Source organism: Rhizophagus irregularis, chromosome 13, assembly GCF_026210795.1.
Source record: "Rhizophagus irregularis chromosome 13, complete sequence".
Taxonomy (NCBI): Eukaryota; Fungi; Glomeromycota; class Glomeromycetes; order Glomerales; family Glomeraceae; genus Rhizophagus; species Rhizophagus irregularis.
In genome coordinates this window covers 4,931,732-4,953,616 of record NC_089441.1, presented here as the reverse complement: position 1 = coordinate 4,953,616, position 21,885 = coordinate 4,931,732, and the positions used below count along the sequence as shown (strand labels likewise).

At 29.2% G+C, this 21,885-nt stretch overlaps 11 protein-coding genes across 12 annotated transcripts; 4 read left to right on the top strand and 7 right to left on the bottom strand.

The window, feature by feature from the left end:
* The first annotated feature begins 57 nt into the window (after positions 1-57).
* On the top strand, positions 58-1,756 carry OCT59_005681 (uncharacterized protein). 2 transcript variants are annotated; one of them, XM_025317560.2, is made up of 2 exons: positions 58-197; positions 300-1,756. In XM_025317560.2, the coding sequence occupies exon 2, from the start codon at positions 476-478 to the stop codon at positions 1,622-1,624; it is 1,149 nt and encodes a 382-aa protein (XP_025178043.1). In that variant the 5' UTR covers positions 58-197; positions 300-475; the 3' UTR covers positions 1,625-1,756. The 2 variants fall into 2 exon arrangements, with proteins under 2 accessions (XP_025178043.1, XP_065997627.1); XM_066138509.1 differs by having other exon boundaries at positions 397-1,735.
* Positions 1,747-5,990, bottom strand: OCT59_005680 (uncharacterized protein). Its single transcript, XM_025334012.2, has 15 exons — positions 5,843-5,990; positions 5,692-5,711; positions 5,567-5,605; positions 5,380-5,485; positions 5,156-5,292; positions 4,745-5,057; positions 4,309-4,646; positions 3,954-4,224; positions 3,357-3,878; positions 3,149-3,286; positions 2,953-3,073; positions 2,747-2,851; positions 2,495-2,664; positions 2,359-2,400; positions 1,747-2,262 (listed from the first exon to the last, which is right to left on the bottom strand). Exons 1-15 carry the CDS (start codon positions 5,863-5,865, stop codon positions 2,205-2,207), a joined length of 2,403 nt encoding a protein of 800 aa, XP_025178042.1. The 5' UTR covers positions 5,866-5,990; the 3' UTR covers positions 1,747-2,204.
* A 278-nt stretch (positions 5,991-6,268) lies between these two features.
* OCT59_005679 (uncharacterized protein) lies at positions 6,269-7,374 on the bottom strand. The gene is made up of 3 exons (XM_066138507.1): positions 7,128-7,374; positions 6,952-6,993; positions 6,269-6,853 (listed from the first exon to the last, which is right to left on the bottom strand). The coding sequence occupies exons 1-3, from the start codon at positions 7,190-7,192 to the stop codon at positions 6,754-6,756; spliced, it is 207 nt and encodes a 68-aa protein (XP_065997626.1). The 5' UTR covers positions 7,193-7,374; the 3' UTR covers positions 6,269-6,753.
* On the bottom strand, positions 7,265-8,804 carry OCT59_005678 (GTP-binding protein). The gene is made up of 6 exons (XM_025317559.2): positions 8,695-8,804; positions 8,477-8,616; positions 8,218-8,405; positions 8,049-8,137; positions 7,840-7,965; positions 7,265-7,761 (listed from the first exon to the last, which is right to left on the bottom strand). The coding sequence occupies exons 1-5, from the start codon at positions 8,750-8,752 to the stop codon at positions 7,880-7,882; spliced, it is 561 nt and encodes a 186-aa protein (XP_025178041.1). The 5' UTR covers positions 8,753-8,804; the 3' UTR covers positions 7,265-7,761; positions 7,840-7,879.
* On the top strand, positions 8,802-9,518 carry OCT59_005677 (uncharacterized protein). Its single transcript, XM_025310844.2, has 3 exons — positions 8,802-8,881; positions 8,961-9,040; positions 9,111-9,518. The coding sequence occupies exons 1-3, from the start codon at positions 8,869-8,871 to the stop codon at positions 9,459-9,461; spliced, it is 444 nt and encodes a 147-aa protein (XP_025178040.1). The 5' UTR covers positions 8,802-8,868; the 3' UTR covers positions 9,462-9,518.
* OCT59_005676 (uncharacterized protein) lies at positions 9,455-10,316 on the bottom strand. Its single transcript, XM_025310843.2, has 4 exons — positions 10,282-10,316; positions 10,103-10,202; positions 9,753-10,028; positions 9,455-9,662 (listed from the first exon to the last, which is right to left on the bottom strand). Exons 1-4 carry the CDS (start codon positions 10,285-10,287, stop codon positions 9,526-9,528), a joined length of 519 nt encoding a protein of 172 aa, XP_025178039.1. The 5' UTR covers positions 10,288-10,316; the 3' UTR covers positions 9,455-9,525.
* A 77-nt stretch (positions 10,317-10,393) lies between these two features.
* Positions 10,394-11,661, bottom strand: OCT59_005675 (uncharacterized protein). Its single transcript, XM_025317558.2, has 6 exons — positions 11,474-11,661; positions 11,228-11,391; positions 11,033-11,159; positions 10,866-10,945; positions 10,694-10,805; positions 10,394-10,621 (listed from the first exon to the last, which is right to left on the bottom strand). The coding sequence occupies exons 1-6, from the start codon at positions 11,609-11,611 to the stop codon at positions 10,454-10,456; spliced, it is 789 nt and encodes a 262-aa protein (XP_025178038.1). The 5' UTR covers positions 11,612-11,661; the 3' UTR covers positions 10,394-10,453.
* A 253-nt stretch (positions 11,662-11,914) lies between these two features.
* On the top strand, positions 11,915-14,181 carry OCT59_005674 (uncharacterized protein; the record flags this gene model as incomplete). The annotated part of the gene is made up of 6 exons (XM_025317557.2): positions 11,915-12,558; positions 12,624-12,767; positions 12,840-13,005; positions 13,301-13,494; positions 13,570-13,595; positions 13,682-14,181. The coding sequence occupies 6 exons, from the start codon at positions 11,915-11,917 to the stop codon at positions 13,975-13,977; spliced, it is 1,470 nt and encodes a 489-aa protein (XP_025178037.1). The 3' UTR covers positions 13,978-14,181.
* On the bottom strand, positions 13,295-14,871 carry OCT59_005673 (uncharacterized protein). The gene is made up of 5 exons (XM_025310842.2): positions 14,636-14,871; positions 14,525-14,567; positions 14,407-14,439; positions 14,151-14,327; positions 13,295-14,074 (listed from the first exon to the last, which is right to left on the bottom strand). Exons 1-5 carry the CDS (start codon positions 14,732-14,734, stop codon positions 13,995-13,997), a joined length of 432 nt encoding a protein of 143 aa, XP_025178036.2. The 5' UTR covers positions 14,735-14,871; the 3' UTR covers positions 13,295-13,994.
* A 1,446-nt stretch (positions 14,872-16,317) lies between these two features.
* On the bottom strand, positions 16,318-17,782 carry OCT59_005672 (uncharacterized protein; the record flags this gene model as incomplete). The annotated part of the gene is made up of 6 exons (XM_066138506.1): positions 16,318-16,928; positions 17,005-17,255; positions 17,371-17,421; positions 17,497-17,578; positions 17,653-17,691; positions 17,767-17,782. The coding sequence occupies 6 exons, from the start codon at positions 17,780-17,782 to the stop codon at positions 16,318-16,320; spliced, it is 1,050 nt and encodes a 349-aa protein (XP_065997625.1).
* Positions 17,783-19,901: 2,119 nt separating this feature from the next.
* On the top strand, positions 19,902-21,463 carry OCT59_005671 (uncharacterized protein; the record flags this gene model as incomplete). The annotated part of the gene is made up of 4 exons (XM_025332055.2): positions 19,902-20,636; positions 20,711-20,768; positions 20,856-21,065; positions 21,162-21,463. 4 exons carry the CDS (start codon positions 19,902-19,904, stop codon positions 21,461-21,463), a joined length of 1,305 nt encoding a protein of 434 aa, XP_025178034.1.
* Between the last annotated feature and the right edge of the window lie 422 nt (positions 21,464-21,885).

The following is a 21,885-nucleotide window of genomic DNA, read 5'->3' as shown; positions in this document are numbered from 1 at the left end:
AACTTAAAAAGCATCGTCTCCTTGATCAAAAACGATATATTTGCATGTAGGGAGGCTTTTTATATTAGTCTTGTATGGAAGTGTTGACATGAGTTCATATTGTTTTCACGTCATCATTTTTCACAAAATAATTTCTTTTATGTTTCTTTCTTTCCCGTACCCGCGAGTAGCTTCTTGATGCCAAACAAATTTTCTTTGTATGTAAAAAAAAATTTTTTTTTATTCATTCATTTCTTTTCCTTTTTTTTTCTTATTAAAAACTTGCTTTTTTTATTACTTCAAACCTGATGTTATTTTAGGATCTTTGTTTTTATGAACACAAATTGTTTTTATCTTGTTCTAGATTATTTATGATTTAATTTTTTTTTTCTCTAATGACTCTATATAACTCCTTAGAAAACGGTTTATCCGTTCGCGGTCACGACTTAACAGGGAAAGCGGATCGGCTCTTGCCAGAGGTAACGAAATCCGTGATATGAATACAGACCAGGCAACGCGACAACCTTCGAAACATGCTCAGGATCACTTCACTTATTCTTGGACGATCAGAAGTTTTAATGAACTCGTTACGTTTTACCCCAATGCCGGTTTTGTTTTAAGTGACAGATTCTGGTCACCACGACCTCCGTTAACGACTGATTTTTCTCCAACAAAAAACAAACAAAACGATCATCCATACTTATGGCGTATAAAGCTATATCCTAACGGCGTAAATGAAGCAGCAAAAGGCCATATATCTTTATATTTGGTAGCTATACAAACTCCTTACGAAAAAGAAACAAATATAACATTTCGAGATAAAACTTTTAAGTTAGAAGTATATCGTCTAACATCGGATCCTAATTCAACACCATTTTCTTCATCAATTCCTACTCTCATTCGAAATGAGACGTTTACTATGAAATTCGAATTTGATGGTTTAGATGATTTTGGTCGTCATCGTTTTTGTTCATTTGAAAATTTATTTCCAAATAGTGATACAAGTGCAGATATTGATTTGCTTGTAAAAGTTCATGTTTTTAATACGACCACAACTGATGATACTTCAGATGAACCTATAGAACAAATTGAATCTGAATTCCCTTCCTTTAAACAGCATCTAGATGATGGAAAGTTTAGTGACGTAGAATTCACTTTTGATTGTGGATCAGTTATAAAAGCACATCGAATAATTCTTGCGACGAGATCATCTTATTTTGAAAAATTATTGGGTGATAAATGGAAAGAAGGACAAATGAAAACAATACCTATAAAACATATGGAATATACTACTTTTCGTTCTATATTATATTACCTTTACACGGGCAAATTAGAAGTTAGATTAGAATTTGATGTATTAAAAGATGTTTATTCAAAAGCTGATATGTTAAATTTAGAAAGATTCGGTGAAATGGTAGCCGAACGGATTGCGGATATGGTAAATAGTGATAATTGGGATGAAATATTACTGTTAGCATGGGAAGTTGGTGATACCCGCTTAAAAGAAGCCGCACTAGAATATGCAGTAACAAGGTGGGATGAAATTAGAGATAGTGAGAATATGAAAAGGGTAATGGCTTGTGGTAATATGGGTTGGATTGAAGAGTTAATGAAAGCTAGATATATAAGTATGCAAATTTCATAAATTATATGTTTTCTCCCTATTTAAGAAACTTGTTTATTTATAATCAAATAATTCAAAAAAAAAAAAAATTATTTAAATATATTAATAAACAATATAAAAAATTCACTTTATAACAAGATTTCTTGTTAATAAAAAATATAAATAATTTTTTTAGTAAAGTAAAATAGTACTAAACATTATACATATTCAAACATGTATTATTAACTGTAAATCTGTAATCAATAATCTTTTCAAAATATATATATATGAAATAAAGATTTTTTGTAATAGTAGTTAACACAATTCTCTAGAAAACAAATAAAAAGTATATATATAAAAAAAATGAAATGAAAATACAATAAAATGAGAAATATAAAATCGAAAATAGTTAAGTTATTAATGGATACTGCTAATAATATCATTTAAACACTAAAGCCCAAATAGAATTTTAAATGTTCAATGTTGTTGTGTTTGAAGGTTTGCAGAAATAAACCAATAAATTAAAATAACTACAAATAATAAAATCACAAGAGTCCAGTTTAATCCCAGGAAAATAATATCTACATCATGATAACAATAAACTAAGTAATAAATTAGTTCTTTATTCTTGTCCAAACCCTACAGTTTCTTCTACTGCTAATGTTAATTTAGATACCAATCTATAGTATATTAAAATGAGTCAATTTTAAAATATAAATTAGCATTTTACAACAATAAAAATTAATAAAAGCGAAAAAAACCAAATAATCACTTACGCTTCATAAGTTTTATATGGAGGCAAGTCGATTCGGTTAAAGCTTTAAAAGTTTTTTTTAAAAAAAAAAATTAGTATGAATCCTAAATTAAATCAATTAAAATTTATCCCTATTAAATTATTATTATTATACACACCAAGTATGACTTTTTGGAAGTTGGGTAACTTCTCCTGCTTTTTCAATGGTAAATCGTCTTGGACCATCACTTCCTTGTAAATCCTTGAAACCATTCACAGGAATACGAGATGTTCCAGTAGTAAATTGTAATAATCGAGATTTCTTTTCAGAATCCCATGATCGGACGCACTATAAAAATATTAATTTGCCAAGCTAAATAAAAAAAAAGATTTATACATATATACATGTGTGTACTATTATGAACACTTACTTTCCAGAACCACACTATAACTTCGTCGGACTCAGTGTACCCTCTGTAATCAGTGTGTTTCTTCCAATCATCAACATCGATTTCTGCGATACCGCCAATTAATAACTGTAGTGATAGAAGTTGAATTTATTTTAAGTAACATAAATTAATTTAATAAACCACAAACAACAAAACCAATATGTTGAATTGCTAATTTAATTTCTAACCTCTAATTCACGTTCATCGAAAACAGCAATTAATTCTTGTGGTATAAGTTGATTAAACCCTTTCATGAATGATTTGAATTGTTCCTCAACACGTTTGGAAATACGCCATTCCGTAATATATCTAATAAATTATATAAAATAACATAAGTAAATTTATTAAAATTTATTAATTTATTTATAAAATTTCTTCACGTACTCAATATAATCTTTTTTGTTGTCTTCTGTAACTGCTTTATTCCGACCGTCTTCTATTAAATCAACAGTTACTACCTCACCGAAGCGATCATCTTCTGTTGAAAATGTCAAATCTAACACATCAGTGATGTCGTTTTCCCTATAATATCAGAATTAATTTAAGTAAGTTTATAAAATTTATATTAAAGTATGTTATTAGATATACGTACAAAGCCCAAGTCAAACTTCTAAAGAAATCTGCATCAACACTTTCCATGTCTTGTAAACCAACTTTTTTCTTCAAAATCATTTTGTAAAATGAAGTAATAAAGAAAGCATCTAAAAATCGTCGATGGAAAATAGCAAGACCGACAACTCTTCCAATAAATTCAAAGTAATTCAGATGTTCAGGATTAATTCCCGAGTGAGGATTTATTTGAAGAGTATAATTATCATGTGCCGAATATTCAAAAAGACAATAGAAAGGATTGAACATTTCATGAGACAGCAAGAAGAAGAACTCTCTGGATAAACCACCATAATCCAACCCATCTTCTCCATCAAATTTAATCATCAGTCGTTTCTTCAAATCCTGTGGTTGTTGTTTCATAATTTCTATGTAAGCATCTTCAAAAATACGATTACGTCGGACTTTAATATGACATTGACCTGGAACAGGGCGAAGGGCAGGCTGAGATCTGAAATAAATAAGTTTTCTACGGAAATCCCTCTTATATTGGGGAACATTTTGACTTTATAGAATGAAAATTAAATAGAAAATTAGTTAATCGTTTATCCTAAACTAAATTACATATAATTTTACATACTCTAAACTACTAGGCAATCGAGGATCATCCCATGTAGTTGTCTTTGTATTATGATCTACAAAGTATACTCTGGCAGTGCTCGTTAAACGCATTTCCCATCCGGATGGTAATGGACCAAGTTGAGACACGGGTTGTTGTTGAATAGTGACACCAGCACTGGCGCCGCCTCCAAACATTCTAATGTATTGTTGTCTGCGAGGGTCAACCCACGTTGTAGTTCTGGTATTATGATCAACGAAATATGGTCTTCCTTCAGGTGTTGTTCTTTGTTCTTAAAACAAAACAAAATATTAATTTCAAATATTTGCTAATCGCTCATAATAAATTATAATTGCAAATAATTGCAATTACTTACCCCAACCGGAAGGTAAAGGACCATATCCAGCAGTTGTAGCTCCCTGACCAACTGTTAATCCATTTGTTGTGGTGGGGGTAGTGCTTGTAGAAGCTTCTGAAGTTGAATTTGAAATTGAAGTAGATGAAGCGCTTTGCGCAGAAGAAGGACCTGTTGGCCGTTCTCCTTCAGGAAGTGTACGATTATTATGACGACGACGTTCTAATTCTGTGATATTTTGTTGCTCTTGTAATCGTTGAGCTGAAGTTGCATTTATTGATGGTCTTGTCCAAGTTGTAGTGCGAGTATTATGATCGACATAATATGTACGTCCAAGATGATCAACCCGACGTTCCCAACTACAATATTAACAATTAATTAGCTTATCGAATTTTAGATAATTATTTATTTATTTTTTTTTTATAAAAGTAAAAAATAAAAAATTTATTTTAATTACCCAGGTGGTAATGGTCCATGTTGATCTTCAAAGGAACTGAATGGTCGGCTATTACCGTTTACAGCAGCCCCATTAGTAGTACCTGAAGGTCCTGCACCATTTTGTGCACTGATTGGTACTGACGAACCATCTTCTCTTGGTCCTGGTCCTGACGTTGAAGAGGCACCTCTTTCCTGACTTGTTGAAGCTCTCATATTACCAAGTGAACCAGGATGGTTAGGTGGTGCACTCACATTTGTGGTTAGGTTAATAATGAGTTTACCATGCACAACTTCATTTGCGTTTGATTTTTTCAAATCTTTTGTCAACATTTCTATGATTGATAATTAAATAAATAAGTACCAAAAAATTATTGAAAAAATTAGATCAAACATGACCTGGAAAATAATCACAATTAATGAGCTTTTTTACCATCTCCTCCTGCAGAATTAACGTCAATCACATCACCAACTTGAACATTAATTACACCCAAAAATCCTTGATCTTTCTTTTTAAATTTTTTCTGGTCAAAAATTTGAACAGCTATGACACTTTGATTTGTTACTTGTCTGTAATAATAAAATGAATCAAAACGAAATATTATTTATGAATATTTAATTATTCATTAATGAATAGCTTGAAATTATAACACGCACACATCAAAGCTCTCGTTCCAATATGGATTTAAAGTCTTTTTTATAACAGAAGTAGTATGTGTTTGTTCACCGTCAACAGTAACTACTGCAAAAGGATCGGGTAGTCCTATCAAGACAAAAATAATTAAGACTTAAAATAATTTACAAAGCAACATAAGTAAAGAAGAAATGTAGCGGAACTACATACGAAAGACATCTCTCTTATATAGACCATCTGCTGCAATGACTACAAATATAAAAAAAATTAAAATAAAATACGGTAAGAGTTTCCCCATCAGGAACAAGAGAAAGACAATAAAAAACAACACATACCTGTTAAACGTATTGTCTTTCTGTGATTTAAACATTTATGTCAATTCACAAAAGATTTAACGCAAAAACCAAAAGAGAAAAGAAAAAGACCAAGAATTAAGCATTTAGTATTATGCGTTATACAAGAAACTGCTCATAAAGACATACTAACGTTTGTGAATTAGACGTAGCCATGTAGGAAAACTTCGTCTTATTCCGTTATTTATAATATAAAAAATATCTTCGGTTTTAATCTAAGGTTTTATATATTAATATTCTTTTATTAACAATGATAATAAATAAAGAGAACTGAAAAGAGCGAAAAGTATAGCTTGTGGCAACGAATTTTCTATGTTTTACAACGTAATTCCTGTAACTCCGACCTAAATCTAAAATGATGACATTAATTGTAAAAAATTTCTGATTCTTATATGCCAAGCCACGGCGAAGTTCACATGCAAGCCACAAAGTACAAAGTAACACGTGAATTGACGAGTTTATTATCATAATTTCGTACTAATAACAGCTTGAAATTTTCCGATGTTACCTAAGAAATAAACAAATCAAAAGATAATAAAGTTGCAACGAAAGCTAATTACGTGCACATAAGCACAAACATTATAGCATGCATTTTATTTTATTAATTGAAAAGTTTCCCAATCGGATTATTTCAATTCGATTTCACCTTTAACAACTTAATCGTACTCTCATCTGTTAAACAATAAACCTTAGTTTGTGGACTAATCACCCAAGTTATGCGAATTTTAGATATCAGAATTTTATATAAATCAGATTTCTTTGAAAAAATCACAATTTTAGATACTTATATTTTTTATTATACTCCGCTGATGCTACGATCCAAAACATTGAATATCATTGCTGAAATAATTAATTTCCTCCTTCTTAAGATATAATTACCTTCATAAATAAAATTAAGTTAACCTAGTTAACCTTGTAATAAATGATATTTAATTGCCAAAGAAAGGTTTTCCTCTGTCCTCTCACTCCTCTGCATGTATAAAGTCTGCTTTATCCTCAACTAAAATCATTGAAACTGACTTAAACTGACTTAAACTAACTTATTCAGTCCCCATGTATTGGATTCACCTCCTTAGTAATTTTGATCATTTCAGAGATGACTATCGAGATGTAACTGAATATACTAAAATAAAACCATGAACTCCTATCGTATGGGTAAATTTCAAATTGAATGTTCAATCTTGATTCGTGTTTTAACAAAGAAAAGTTATTTAAACAATATGAAAGAAACTTTGAGATTACCTGTCCCGCGGTATCAATAATTTTTTGCTGCAATTTTCTGTCCTATATATCCATACAGCGTGTATTCGGTAGAGAGAGAGATAAGAGTGGTTTCCACAAATTTATGTCAATTTCATAAAAGATAAAGCAAATAATGCATAAAGCTGTAAATCAATTATATCGGGATAATCATATACCGTGTAGAATCCGTACGTAACGAAATTAACGAAATTCGAATTTGTTCATTAATTTTTTTATCCATAGATTCATACTCTTTTGATTTAGAAGGTAATAATCATGCGGAAGGATAAAATTATGTAAAATCTAAAATTTTAAATTTAAATAAACGAAGATTCTAAATGATATCATAAATCTTTTTTAAAGCACCCAACATTTTGATTTCTATCAACATAACATTTCTCACCGATCGATTTGCTAATTCTTGTAGTAAATATTTTCTGCTTGTGGGAAAGAAATCAAATTTATACGCCAAGCCATTCACGTGTAAGCCACATTCAAGAAAGTAACACGTGAATGACAAGTTATTTAATTAGGTGATCTATTAAGAAATTTCTGGTTTTTTATTGGTAATAAAGTTGCTACTATAATTATTGTACATGCATATAAAGTACAAAAATGATTAATTTTATTAATTAAAAAAATTTCTCAATCAATTTGGTTTCATCTATCTATGTTCACATACTTTTTAAACATTTTATTCACATTATAAACCCACCATAATAATAAGCCTTACCCTGCAGCCACCTAATAAAATATATTAAAAAGTAACTAGATATATAATTCAATAATAATATAATAATAATACAATATCTATATTTTAATATAAAAATAGTTTAATAAATAAGATAACCATAAGAATCATTAAAAAGGAAAATAAAGTATTCATACCAAAGTGAATTTATGCGAATTCTAGTAAGAATTTTAAAAATCAGAGAATAATACATCCACCACTTTCTTCTCCATTGGGGTTTAGTGACTTTTCAATTTCACTTATCATGAGTTCAAAAATTTTAGCTATTATTAAACAATATAATGAGTGAAATTTATAAAAAAAAAAATTGAAAATAAAACCATAGTCTAAGTAATAAATAACATACTTATATTTTCATTATGCTTCGCTGACGCCTCAATCCAAGAACAACCCCATTGTTGAGACAATTCTTTTCCTTCTTCATAAGATAATTGCCTTCGTAAATAAAATTTACATTAAGTAAACATAATTAAATTTGAAGAAATAAACAGATTTGAATTGTAAAGAAGGTTCACCTTTGCAAGTGTAAATCGGTTTTGTTTCCAACTAAAACCATTGGCACTGATTCAGTCCCTGTGTAATTCAGGATTTTATCTCGAACAATTTTGACCATTTCAAAACTTTGTCGAGATGTAACTGAATATACCAGAATATAACCATGAATTCCTACCGCATGAGCGGAATTCAAAATTGAATGTTCATCCTGAATGTTGATTTTTGTGCTTTAGCAAAAAAAAGTTATTTGAAAAATGTGAAAGCAGCACAAGTAATTACCTGTCCTGCAGTATCAATGATTTCTGCTGCAATTTCCTGCCCTCTATACCGTATGACTTTATTAAACGTGTTTTCGATAGTGGGATAATAAGAGTCGACAAAATGGTTTTCCACAAATTGAATGGTCAACGAGGACTTACCTTCATAAAAATCATAGAAGAACAAACAAAGGTAAATAAGTTAGCCAAGCAAAGGAAGTTGTAAAGATCTTAACTTACCGACAGCTCGAGAACCCAATACTGCAATGGTTCTTGGTTTAGGAGAATTGCTAGTCATGTTGCAAAAAACTTCCTATTTGAAAGAAGTAAATCATAAATTGTAGATCACATATTATTGGCATGATGATCTAGTACGTTCATATTTCGTAATTCTATAATCATTCATTCTCAATAATGACAAGTTCAGGTACTAAATTTTTTTCTTTTCTAAAAAAAAAAATCATTCATTTTAATAGTTTGTTTTAATTTTTTTTTATTGTTAAAAGATGATTTGCATTTTATGAAACTTGCAATTGAGCAAGCAAATCTTTCAGAACCAGTTGAAACAGCGTACTGTGTAGGAGCGGTAAGTATATAAAAAAGTTGAATTTCAAACTAACAACTGATATTTATCTAAATATTTCTTTTATCCATAGGTATTAGTAAAAGATTCGCAAATTCTTTCTAAAGGATATTCTCGTGAATTAGAAGGCAATACTCATGCAGAAGAATGTGCATTAAAAAAATTGCACGATATAACAGAAGCAAAAGGCGCTATAATGTACACAACTATGGAACCTTGTAGTAAAAGATTATCCGGCAATAAACCTTGTGTTGAACGTATTGTAGAAACTGGAATTAAAAAAATTGTAATTGGTATAAAAGAACCAGACAAATTTGTAAAATGCGAAGGAATTTCTATATTACAAGCAAATGGAATTGAAGTTATAAACGTTCCCGAATTAGAAGAAGAATGTAAAAAACCATCTAAACATATTTTAGGTTAAAGAAAATTATTTTTGTATAAATAAATATATTAATTTATTATTTAAACTAAGATTTTAAGAAATATTACAACGATTTATTCATGAATTTTCTTTTTTGAAAGGACATCCACCATTTACTTGGCTTCCCATCAACATAAACTCTCTCAACCAATCGATTTGCTAATTCTTGACGAACTTGTGTTAAATATTGTCGTAAAACATCTAATAGACATAAGAAATTACTTAAAATTAGAAAATAAAAATAAAAATAAAATAAAAATATTTTTCATAAATGTCAAAAAAAATTCACACCTGCTTCACCTCTGCTAGGTGCAGCGTATAGAGCATTCAATGGAAAATTTGGGTCTCCAGGAAGCGCAAAATGATCTAAAGCACGAGTGTTCAATATTTTAAGTGCATCTTTCTGAGATGGATTTTTTGCTAATCTACTCAAACAATCACTAATGAATAAAATAAGATAAATTAAAACTCTATCCGCATTGCCTTGGATCTCAAAATTTCGAAAAAAACAATTTGCTCTAAAAAGATCTAATGCTTCATCAATAATATCGTCTTCTGTCGCAGGTGCTAAGAAAAAGTATCACAGATATAAGATCAACAGAAGACAAATAAAAGATTTAACAATAATAGTTCTATGTTACCTGGTGTTGCTGGTCCTTTTATTTTTGTCTTTATAGGCAACAACACCATGTTACCAATTGTTCGAAATTCACTCCTATTATTGAATTGAGAATGATATGCCTATAGGATAAAAACCATTATCATTTAATTTTTAATAAATTTAATGAGTGACTTGATAAATACTAAATTTCAATTTTACCGGCATAGTTTTAGGAAATGACGAGAAAAAGTAGTAGGAAAATAAGAACCAAGAAAAAATTTAAGTTGTACGAGTGAAATTAATCACGTGATTTTCCAGTTTGTGTAACTTCTGGCAGTTTTATAATTATGTGCAATGACATTTTATTAATAACTTAATGTTATACTATTATTTATTCCATGTCACGACTAAAAATTTCGCTACTTTCATTATTGTGATTATTATGAGTATCTTGATTATCATTAATATTATTATTATACGGGATAATTAAAAGATTTTTTGCTATTAATTCGTAACGATCCGATAGCTTCAAGAAACGTGCATATAACATGTTTTCATTCTATGAAATAAAATTTGATATTAAAAAAAATTATGGCAACACGGAGTAAAAAAATTACAGTTTCTCGCTTACTTCAAAAGCTTCAAATATTTCTCGATGGTGAAACCATGTATGTGCAAATATTCGATAAAGCCTTCTTGCAATAGATTGGTAATGTTTAAGTGATGTCTCTGGAATTGAAATCCTGTAATAATAAAACAAATTAACAAAATTCAGAATATACGCGAATTAATTTAAAAATTACCTGCTAGGAAAATATTTATGGCTATTCAATAGGGTAGTTGCTCCATCTAACGTATGAACAATGTAATCGATTGCACAACACTATTATTAATTGAAATGTTCATATTCGAAAAGATAAACGTTAGAACAAAAATAATCTAATCAGTAAAAAATTACAAACATACATACATTCAATGGAGCTTGATGTGCTGCACAAAGATATTGCCAATCATCAGCCTTCATCTCAGGACAAGTTTGACTAGTGCATTCGGCTTCTAGTTGAATTACGAGATAATTTAGCTCGAGACATAATTGTCTAAATAGAAAGAGAAAGATTTTTATCAATCATATTAAAAATATTTGAACTCAGATTTTGGTAATCACCTCAAATGTTCATATTGCCAAGTTTCTTTATCTTGTCCAGCCGGTAACTCCACCAAAGCGTCTATGTTTTCTCGGTTAGCTCTTATCAGAGACTGTAAATACTCTTGTAATGCAAAAGCAGAGTCAATCTGATCTAGTGAAATGTGAGGAAATTGATAAGCATCCTATAAAATTGTATACCTGTTCAGTACAAATTTTAATATTGCGAAGGTTCTTTAACATTTATCTAAAGTTTTATTTATTTACTTCGAGTTTGGTTCCAGGGCGATTTCTACGCAAAGCTGGTTTATGTTCAGTGGAAGTCGAAGTTATTGGTGAAGAAATTGAAGTTTCTGAAGAAGAAGAAGTGTTATTTGGTTCATTAGAAGGAACTATGTTTGACATTTTTCATAGAAACAGAAATAAGCTTTGATTAGAAAAATTTTATTCAACTTATAAATTGAGCTAGTCCCCACGTGTTTGTGACATTATTTGGCAGATTGTGTATATTAAGGAATTTCACTACATTAATTGTATTATGCAATTAGACCTAAATTGGGGGAATCACCATTATTACGATTAAACATTGCACCAAACATACGCTTGTTTACTATTTGCGACGATTGTTTGCCGATTTGTCACACAACATAAATTAATAAATTTGTGGTTTTTAAAATTTTTATTTTTTACAATTTATCTTTTGTTAGAATGACGGCTTCGTCCTCGATAGTAACAAATGTTAATTCAACTTCACGACTTAATAATAACCATGATTTTGAAAGAGTTGGAGAAAATCCTGGTGATCTTGAAGTAGTAGTCGAAAAAACGTCTAGTAATTCTTTATTGATGTCGCCTACAAATACTCAAGAATCAAGAACAGTATCTACTAATAATATAAAATCAAAACGAAAATGGATTGTTTTAGCATCATTTTCATTCCTTTCTTTTTCTAATGCGGTTCTTTGGATTACTTTTGGACCATGTCTTTATATTTTCATGGCTCATTATAACCAAATAACACCATCTTATATAAACGCTTTAGCGACCGTGTATATGGTCGTATACCCTATATTATTATTACCCGTCCTCAAGATATTTGATAAATGGGGCTTACGCCAAGGAGTTCTTATCGGTGCATTTTTAAATGCGCTTGGAACCTTCTTGAGATTTTTAGGCTCTTTTGAAGCATCCGGGTTTTGGTTATTATTTTTAGGTCAGACATTAACTGCTATTGCTGGAGTATTTATTTTAGGAGTTCCACCGAAATTAGCGAATACCTGGTTTAATTTTGGAGAACAAAATTTAGCAACAGGAATTGGAGTTACTGCCAATAATGCTGGGATTGCTGCTGGGTATAAATAAATAAATTTTTATATCCTAATATACGAAAATTTTTTAATCCTTGATTATGTTATAGGTTTTTATTATCACCATGGTTTATTAAAGAAGACACAGCTGCGACTGATATTCCTACATATTTATTAATACAATTTGGTGCATGCTCAATTATTTATTTGATTTGTGTAGCCACATTTACATCCGAAGCAAAATTACCTCGCAGGTAGTGCTTATTAATAATTGATCTCTGCTTGACAATGCCTAAGATTACTAATAATATATTTTGAAATTAAAGTGGTGTTAGTAAAAAATTGGCGACATTTTCGACAATAAATGGTTTTTGTACAGATAAAACATTTATGATACTAGCAACATCTTATGGATTAACTGTTGGTTCGTCATATGCTGTGAGCACTTTATTAGCTCAAATTATAGTTCCTGTCTTCAAAATGCACGATGAGGTAGGCGATAATAATAATAAATATATTTACCGTACCGCACTGCACATAATACCCGGATATTATACAAAATACCTGATTTAAAAATTATATAATACCCGTGGGTACTTTGTGAGATACTGGGTATTATATGAGGGGGATCATAATAGTTTTAACCAGAATTAAGCTAAAGTTACCAGAATTAGGGGGGGGGGGTACTAATTGAGAGTAAAAATTTTATATCTAGCAGTGCAGTACGGTATGTGCTCAAAGTTATTAAAAAAAAACAAAAATTTTTAATTTCTTTGTTTTTAAATAGTCACAGGTTGGATTTTTGGGATTTATTAATGTAATAGCTGGAATGGCTGGATCTGTTCTAATTGGAGTTTATCTAGATCGCACATTCGCATACAAACGATCATGTCGTATATTATATATTATCACCTTTCTTTCGCTAGGTGGCCTCATTACAGGTTTGAAGATTAAGAATATGTTTTTTGTAACCGTGTCATGGTAAATATTATTGATCTCATTAAAAAATAATTATTTCAAAGATTTCAAGTTAAACTAATTGTTATTCATTTATAGCATGTTCTTTGGTTTATCTTCGTTTGGTAAGCAATATTACTGAATTTCATCTTATATATTATCTAATACTTGAGAGAAAAATTATCTAATTATATTATAATATATAATACAGCAATAACTCCGGCAGTATTCCAATATGCGCCAGTAATTACTTCCAGCCGTCTAGTAGAAGATGAAATTACGAGCACAGGAATCCTAAATTCTGCAGCACAAATATGGGGCATCATACTTGTTTCTCTAATGGACATTACTGAAAATATTAATCAGGAATTTACAATGGAAATGCCTTGTTTGTTGTTACTTGCCATTGCATTTATAGGTATAATACTAATTTGGCTAGTTAAAGAAGATCATGATGTAAAAGAAGTTAAAGAACGAGAAACTCGACATTTAATGAATAGAGAATAGCTTATTATAATAACGTCTTATTCCTCTGTATTATATGCTGTACTTTGGTCCCTACAAAGTATTTCTATTGTTTCCACTATTTGTTTTCTTAATGACTCTTTTAGAAATTAAATTTTGTTTAGATTAAATATATATAATAATTATAGAAACAAAAAACAAAATAAATTATCTACCTGCATCTTCAACAGCTTTTATATATTCTAAATTAGCTTCTTGCATTTCTTTGTTTAGTTCTTTGATCATATCGAATTGCTCTTGTTCTGTATTCCGTAACCCCGGCAAATTATCTATTAATATTTCTATTTGTTTTGCTTTTTTAACAACATCTTGCACAATTTCTTGTTGATTCTCTAAATAGAAAAGATTCCTTTTAATTTGATTTAAAAAAAACATACACACATGGATAAACGAACAATAAATAATTCTTACCTTTAAGTTTTATTTGATCCTGACCGACCTGGACTATATCAGGTAATACGATGAACTTAATTATCGAATTATCGAGAAAGCCATATTATGAAAACTTTTAATTATACCTAAAACTCACCTCTATTAAGAAATTCTACGCTATTAGCAAACATTCTAGCCATCTATAAATTAGAATCAATATTATTTAATTAATGTATCAAAACGTATATAAACTTAAAAGAAACTAAACCTCATCTATTGCATCTTGAAGTTGTGTTAGCCTATCCATATTTATAGACGTAGCCACTTCTAGAGGTTCTTCTTTTTCGTATGATAAAGGGTTTTGCATCAAGGCGTTAACTGGATGAAATATAAAACTTTTTATGATATGACAATACTTGTTTGGATTCTTGAGATTGTAGAGTTTTTTTTAAAAAAAAAAAATTCTACAAATCTATCGAGTAGTGAAAAAAATTCATATTTATTGATTTATTGTCCCGACGTACGTAGAACATTATACTAGTGATAGTCATGTGAGTGTTTGAGTCACGTAAATCTAACTGTAACTCCTTAATTTGGCCTCGTATTAATTTAATTATCGATTCAAGAGCATACTGTATCTTGTATATAGAATTTTTTGAGAGCGTTTGATTAAAACATCCTACAATTGTAAGTCTTCAATAGCTAAAGGGACCAATTATTCAAATTATGCTCTTGCATTAATTAGGAAGTCTCATTCACGAATTCACAACCTCCACCACATTGCGACAAAAAGAAAAGGCTGCGGATTATTTTGACCTCTGTATACTTTCTTGAACGCTTTAGCAATTCCAGACCTATTTTTTGATATAAAAGGGATTGAAACTTTGTGCATCTGTAAGTGCAATCTACTATATTAAGCACCACTTTATATATTTTGTCTTTATAGTGATCATGAATAAGAAACAGCAAATCACATAATTTGGACACCCATAACTGACTCTACAGAGGTGGTTCATAAATTTGGTATGACTGCCGATATTCTAAAAAGTCATGGCATTCCGTACTTAAGCGCCCTCCTTTTCACATACATCTTTTAACAATTTAGGGTTGAAATATTAGACAGTTGGGCAGTAATAAATTTTTCGCAATGTGATATTTTTTCCAATTTTTTGAACTTCATTAGGATCTATTTGAAAAGTATCAGGCTGATCCCGCATATCTTGAAACTATTGGGACGGCAATTTAGAATTGTGGAAAAAGTTAAAACAAGAAGAAGAAAAAATTCGCAAACTCGTAAAAGAGCTGAGGTTTATATTATATATCTTGAAAAAAATCTGGTTTCGCGCGAAGAAAGATAGAAAGATTAAAAGTGGAATGCATCTTTTTTTAGAATAATACTAAAAATATTGCGTAACAATTTTATTAAACAAACAAACGCTAAAAAAATATTATAATAATTTACATATTATGTAAAGAGATATTTTAATTACCTGTAGTATATTATTAACCACGTTAATCAGTTTATTTAAATGAAACTTTCAGTAAAAATTCGAATTGATAGTTAACTACAGAGCGTGTACCGTTGACTAAAATACATTTATACCCGGGGTATGACTTCCATCACGTTAGTATTAGAAGAATTTAATATGTCAAAATTTAGGAAATTAAATAGATTCGCATATTACATATTCGATATATTGAGAACTTGTTTTTCAATTATGCAAAAGATAATAGCTAATCATGATATCATATTTACATCATAAATATAAATTCATAAATTTGAAATATATATACATATATAGAATGGATGTATATATAGAAATAAATTATTATTATTATAAATATAAACAGTAAGTTACATAAATATTTGTACATAGAATGAAAGAAATTGGTCATAAAAATAATTTCATTCCAACGCAGCTTTCCAATCTCACTTGCATATATAATAACTTACAAACGAGAAAAGTCAACCAAGCCAAAGAAATCCGAATTTACTGCGTCAACAGTCGTATTAGGAACAGCGGTATCTCTCACAGCAACGGTGGCATAAGCTGGGAGAATATTAAATGGCAAGGAATGACCGTTGTTTTGCAAAATATTGATCCCATCGACAATCAATTGAACCGATTCCAAGTCGGAATTAGTTGAGGTTTGCTGATTATTCTCTTGTGATAAATTAACTACATTTAATAATGTCGCTTCAGATACATCAACTTTAGAAGTTTCCTGTAATGCTTGAATGGGAACATAATATAAGGCTTCCGTGTTGGCTGGCAAAGTTTGAGTTAAAGAAACCGATCTTATGGGAGGAATGGTGAATAAAGTCGAAGAGGATATTGAGTAGTCTACAGCCTTTTCATCACACTCATTTTTTACAGCAATAGGAGACAACATATCAACGTCTCCACTTCCTCTAACTTTATTTAACTTTGGAGAAGGCCTATCATTATAAGTAATGACTTTATGTCTACGTAGAGCTTCATTTTGAACTAAGTCAACACCTGGCTCAATTGTCAACAATTGAACATAAGCACAAGGCGAGTAGAGAAAGTTATGAGAGCCTATATTAATAAACGAATTAATCGAATCATAAGTATCCTCATAATTAAATAAACATACAAAAAAGATGAACCGAACCTTCTTTATCTTCATAGATAATCATATGATGCAAGCTATCATTCAACTTTACAGTTATTGTTTTTTTACTCAAACCAATTTTACGATGGATAAATGTGCCCTTGGCAGAAATTTGAACTTTTAAATCTTCATTCTTGATTCGTTGTTTAGTTTTTTTATTTAGTTTATCGTAACTTTTCACAAAAGGAAATCTCATTTCGAGCTCTTGATAAACAAGAAAATCGCCAACGATTTTGCTAGGAGACCAAATTCTGCGACACCGCGAGTAAAAGAAAGTACTTTTAGCCAATTTGCATAATGTACTTGAAATTTTTTTTTTTGCCTATAAAACTATAGTAAAAAAAAAATACTTGAACTTTTACTTACTTCCCATCAGTCCATCTTTTGATTCCCGATTCAGCTTCATCGTACACGTATCTATGATTTATTAATATAAATACGATTTATCTTCCCTCATTGCTAGTAACAATAATGTAATAGTGATTTATTTACACGGAACCAGCCCTTAAAATTTTCTTCTCATCTTCTACCATGCGACGTGTAGTTCTGCATAGCACTCCTTGACGACACGCCTCTAATATTTATTATGTAAATTAAGAGATAAGTTTTTTTTTTAAAGTATAAAAAAATATAAGTATAAGTTTTTACCGAAGATAATTAAAGCATCTTTTGTGCTTGTGATCCTCCCTAAAATTTATTTAATCGCGTAAAGTTTAAAAAATGGTTTAGCTTTATGAGCTTTATGATAAATCAATATATTACCGTGAAAGGTTTCCATCTTTATTTTAATATTTTAAAAAAGGTTGGTAGCAAGTGAAGAATGTTTTAGAGGTTCGAGAAGCTTTTTTTATGATTTGATGGATTGAATAAATTCAAATTAACATGAGCAAGTTAAAATAAGTCAAAACAAGAAGCATATTTATATATGTATATTAAGGAATGACGTGATTAGTATTAATTACAGTAGACTATTGACTATTGCGGAGTCTACGCGTATTTTTTTATAATCATCATGTACGCGTCTATCATTAGATATCAATTAAAGAGTCTAAAGAGTCTGAATTTTAAATCAGTTTATATATAAAATTTCAAATGAACTGTACATTTATTTTCTATTCATTTACTAAATCATTTAAAGAATATTTTCATAATAATAATAATAGGATTTTAACTTAGTAATTACTTTACACTATCCAACGAATGTACTAATAAACGTGGCAATATAATTAATAAAAATGTTACTAACGCTATAATTGCAATGATGTCACGGTACAAATTATATTCAATGCATAGTTGTAAAGTTGATAGTTGAAAATTGGTTATTATCTTGGGCATATAATTGAATAAGATTACAAAGTAATGTACTGTAGGTTGCAATAATGTATACTAGTTATGTAAATTTTAATAATGATATTCTAATAATTTTAATTACTCTCTTCGTCATCTCCTTTATTATACTGTATACTTCCCTTACTGTATATAAATTTGGTCATTAAATTTGTTTAAAAAAATTTTTAGATATTCCTGTCTTTTGATTAACAGAATTTGGTGTGAAACGGTTGTGCCAATTCTTTTGAAAAGATCCTTGGAAGTTAATTAATAATGAAGATTTCAGGAAGCGAAAAAGATTGAATTATTTATATAAAACCATAATTTCATTTTTATCATCCGAATCTAAAGTTCATTTACCGGATAATTACATCAATTCCCCTAAACCTTTATTAAAATATATTATGACTATGGCTAAACATCGTATAATAATATATTACAGGAAATCTTTAAACGTAACTACATTAGAATGCTTTGCTCCTAATGAGTTGGTACAAATTTGTCATAATATCAGATCAATTATTGTAGTTTTGAATTAATTACTTTAATTAAAGCACAAAGGAATTTACAATATTTCAAATGGTAATAATGGAGGTAATGTATATAATATTCCATGTAAAAAAATAAGAGAAGCTTTAACAAAGAAAGCACATTCCATTATTTCAATCGATATAAGCTGGCCAATTAGATTTTGTTGCCAAATTTGTTAATTTAAAACTTTAATAATTGATGGAACAATTGTGGATAAAAATAATGGTTTACAGAAGGCCAATCTACAAAATTTTACTTACAGTATATCTTTATGATCTATTACTCAAATCTAAAAATCAGTTGCACCTGCTGATAAAATTCATAAAGTGATATAATCGATGATTATATTTATTATGTTGAAGTAAAGAAATTTGCAAATAATAATAATTATTGTTGTCGGTATTATTAGCAAATTCAATGGTTATTGTGATTATAATATTGAAATTTGTAATTCATTATAAAATGGGAATTGAATATTTGAATCGAAATTTGATTTTCTATTTGTAATAGTGAATTGGAAATAAATATTAGACCTAAATTATATTATCAGTTCGGGAATGGTCAATTTCGCATTGTTTTGTTCGCTTATTTATCTATTTATTTTATCATTCAAGATATAAAATTATCGATTAATTAATATTATTGCGCATCAAACTCTTTGCGCACAACCTAACACTTCATTATAACAATAATCAAATGATAAAATATGATATCACTTCAATCTAGGATAACGTGATAACGTCGCTCATCTTGGTAAGATCATTTGATTATTTGTTTTTTAAAAAAATATCATCGTAAAAAATATATCTGCTGCGCTCGTGAATTGCGTTTATCCAATAGTATCCTAAAAAGGAAAATAATACCTAATTTTACAGTTTACTACAACCCCCTTTATATTGTACATATATTGTACAATACGAGATTAGGAATTGTTATTTATTACACAAAGACACAAAACATATCTATAAAGAGGATAAAAGGTTTTTTTTTTTTAGGGAAAGTTTGGACTTCCTTTTCATATTTTTTTTTAAAAAAAAATGGCATATTATTTTTATTCTCTTTATTTATATTTAATTTTAATCTTAGTTGTGTTCTTTGGGGTCGAATCATACGCTCCTATTGGACGTTTGACTCATTCTTCTGTACTTATTAAAAATAACCTTTATTTTTTTGGCGGACAATATAGAAATGGTTTGGTATCAAATGAAGTATTTTATCTTAATTTATCTCGATCGTTTGATGTAGAAAATCCACCATGGTTTGATCTTACTTCAACAGCTTCAATTCCATTTGGAAGTCATTTCGCAACTGTTGCATCGAATGATGTGAATAATAATTTAGATATTTATTTATTTGGTGGCGTTATGGTCGATATAATTACACAACAAGACTCATTTACATCTTTCGTATTCAAGTTTAATGTTAATTCATCAAGATGGAACGCTCCTTCTGTTAATGGAATTGTACCAAAAAGAAGGAGGAAAATAAATGCTGTTAGTGATAACTCTGGAAAAATTTATATTTATGGTGGCGTTGCTGATGTACTTGTCGGTTCATCAACACCACAATTCCTTGATGATTTGATTATTTTTAATACTGTTGATTCATTATGGTCAATTAGTTCTTCAACTATTATACGGGCTTCATATTCTGCAACATTATTACCAAATGGTATTATTGCTTATATTGGAGGTCATGAAAATCTTGATCAGATCGTAGATATTTCGAAAATTGTTCTTTATGATATAAAATCTTCAACATGGTCGATAAAAGTATGTATAAATATTTTAAATTTTAATAATAATTATTATTTATAATAATGATCCATTTTAATTTTATAAAAAAGACTGCAAAATTTCCGGATCAAATAATTGACAATCGTTTGTCTCATACGGCAGTATTAGGTAAAAATACTTTATTATAAAATTATTAAAAAAAAAAAAACTTTTAACAAATTAACTAATTATCTATTTATATTTAATATATTGAAGCTCCAAATACTAAGATTATTGTTTTTGGGGGTTCTAAAATTGCGAATGGCATTTTTAATGTCAGAGTATCTCCAGATGTAGCCGTTTTAAATACAGAAACGGAACCATTTGAGTGGACTATACCGAAAGTAACTTCGAGTATTGGCATATTTCCATCACTTAAAGGCCATACAGCTAATCTTGTTGGAAATTATATGATTGTAGCTTTTGGTAATTTATTTATTTATTTATTTATTTAGTTTATTATAATTCAAAAGCTGATTTTTTAATATAATAATAATAATAATAATAAATTGGTTTTAATAGGTAATATTACTCAACTAAATACTGAACCATCGGAAACTAATACTAATATTTATTTAATGGATATAAGAAATTTTACTTGGGTTAATTCATTTGAATTTGAAATTGAACAACATGCCGAAAAAAAAGAAAATTCTCAATCCAATGAATCAAATGATAAGAAAGTTGTAGTTGCAGCGGTTGTTGGAGTTATAGTAACAATCATAGTTATGATTGGTGCATTTTTAATTTATAAGTGGGTACATAAAAAGCGTAAAAATCTTCCAAATCCTCCAAATCCTGGTGATCACCTTGGTGCTGAATGATATTGAAGAAATCTCTTGGAAACTAGATTTATTAAAAAAAAAAGGTTACGAATAATAATATTATAATTAATTTTAAAAAAATTATATAATGGTCGTGATGCAAAATTGCAAATACTAAAGAATACCTAATAAAGAATTTTTAAATTATTCACAAAATAAAGAATACAGGCAATCCCATTTCTTATTTATTAATGAAATAAATTTTTTACTTTACATTAGGTTATTATACGTTTGTTGCGAAAGATGATGTATGTGTTAAAATATAATTATTTTTAGTAAAAAATGAAACATGAATCATATAAAGTTATATGATGAACTAGTCAATTGCAAATGATACTATAAGAAGTGCGAGCCAGAAAGCGTATTGGAATCACATGGAACACAAAAACAATGTAAGAAATGTAGTACACTTATACGATCAA

Bases quoted from the DNA above. Each gene is read 5' to 3' on its own strand.
- OCT59_005681 (XM_066138509.1), top strand. From the start codon at position 178: ATGCCAAACAAATTTTCTTT. The intron at 198-396 runs GTATGTAAAAAA...ATAACTCCTTAG, and splicing joins ATGCCAAACAAATTTTCTTT to AAAACGGTTTATCCGTTCGC.
- OCT59_005679 (XM_066138507.1), bottom strand. From the start codon at position 7,192: ATGGATAAAAAAATTAATGAACAAATTCGAATTTCGTTAATTTCGTTA. The intron at 6,994-7,127 runs GTATATGATTAT...ATGGATATATAG, and splicing joins TTACGTACGGATTCTACACG to GACAGAAAATTGCAGCAAAA. The intron at 6,854-6,951 runs GTAATCTCAAAG...CCCATACGATAG, and splicing joins TTATTGATACCGCGGGACAG to GAGTTCATGGTTTTATTTTA.
- OCT59_005680 (XM_025334012.2), bottom strand. From the start codon at position 5,865: ATGGCTACGTCTAATTCACAAAC. The intron at 5,606-5,691 runs GTATGTGTTGTT...TTATATTTGTAG, and splicing joins AAAGACAATACGTTTAACAG to TCATTGCAGCAGATGGTCTA. The intron at 2,852-2,952 runs GTTAGAAATTAA...CTATCACTACAG, and splicing joins TCGATGAACGTGAATTAGAG to TTATTAATTGGCGGTATCGC.
- OCT59_005675 (XM_025317558.2), bottom strand. From the start codon at position 11,611: ATGTCAAACATAGTTCCTTCTAATGAACCAAATAACACTTCTTCTTCT. The intron at 10,946-11,032 runs GTATGTATGTTT...AATTAATAATAG, and splicing joins CACATCAAGCTCCATTGAAT to TGTTGTGCAATCGATTACAT. The intron at 10,622-10,693 runs GTAAGCGAGAAA...TTTATTTCATAG, and splicing joins AAATATTTGAAGCTTTTGAA to AATGAAAACATGTTATATGC.
- OCT59_005676 (XM_025310843.2), bottom strand. The intron at 10,029-10,102 runs GTAACATAGAAC...ACTTTTTCTTAG, and splicing joins AAAAGGACCAGCAACACCAG to CACCTGCGACAGAAGACGAT. The intron at 9,663-9,752 runs GTGTGAATTTTT...TATGTCTATTAG, and splicing joins ACCTAGCAGAGGTGAAGCAG to ATGTTTTACGACAATATTTA.
- OCT59_005673 (XM_025310842.2), bottom strand. From the start codon at position 14,734: ATGCAAAACCCTTTATCATACGAAAAAGAAGAACCTCTAGAAGTGGCT. The intron at 14,440-14,524 runs GTGAGTTTTAGG...TACCTGATATAG, and splicing joins CGTAGAATTTCTTAATAGAG to TCCAGGTCGGTCAGGATCAA. The intron at 14,328-14,406 runs GTAAGAATTATT...TTTTCTATTTAG, and splicing joins GGATCAAATAAAACTTAAAG to AGAATCAACAAGAAATTGTG.
- OCT59_005677 (XM_025310844.2), top strand. The intron at 9,041-9,110 runs GTAAGTATATAA...TTTTATCCATAG, and splicing joins CAGCGTACTGTGTAGGAGCG to GTATTAGTAAAAGATTCGCA.
- OCT59_005678 (XM_025317559.2), bottom strand. From the start codon at position 8,752: ATGACTAGCAATTCTCCTAAACCAAGAACCATTGCAGTATTGGGTTCT. The intron at 8,617-8,694 runs GTAAGTTAAGAT...ATTTTTATGAAG, and splicing joins ATTGGGTTCTCGAGCTGTCG to GTAAGTCCTCGTTGACCATT. The intron at 7,966-8,048 runs GTATGTTATTTA...GTTTAATAATAG, and splicing joins GAAGCATAATGAAAATATAA to CTAAAATTTTTGAACTCATG.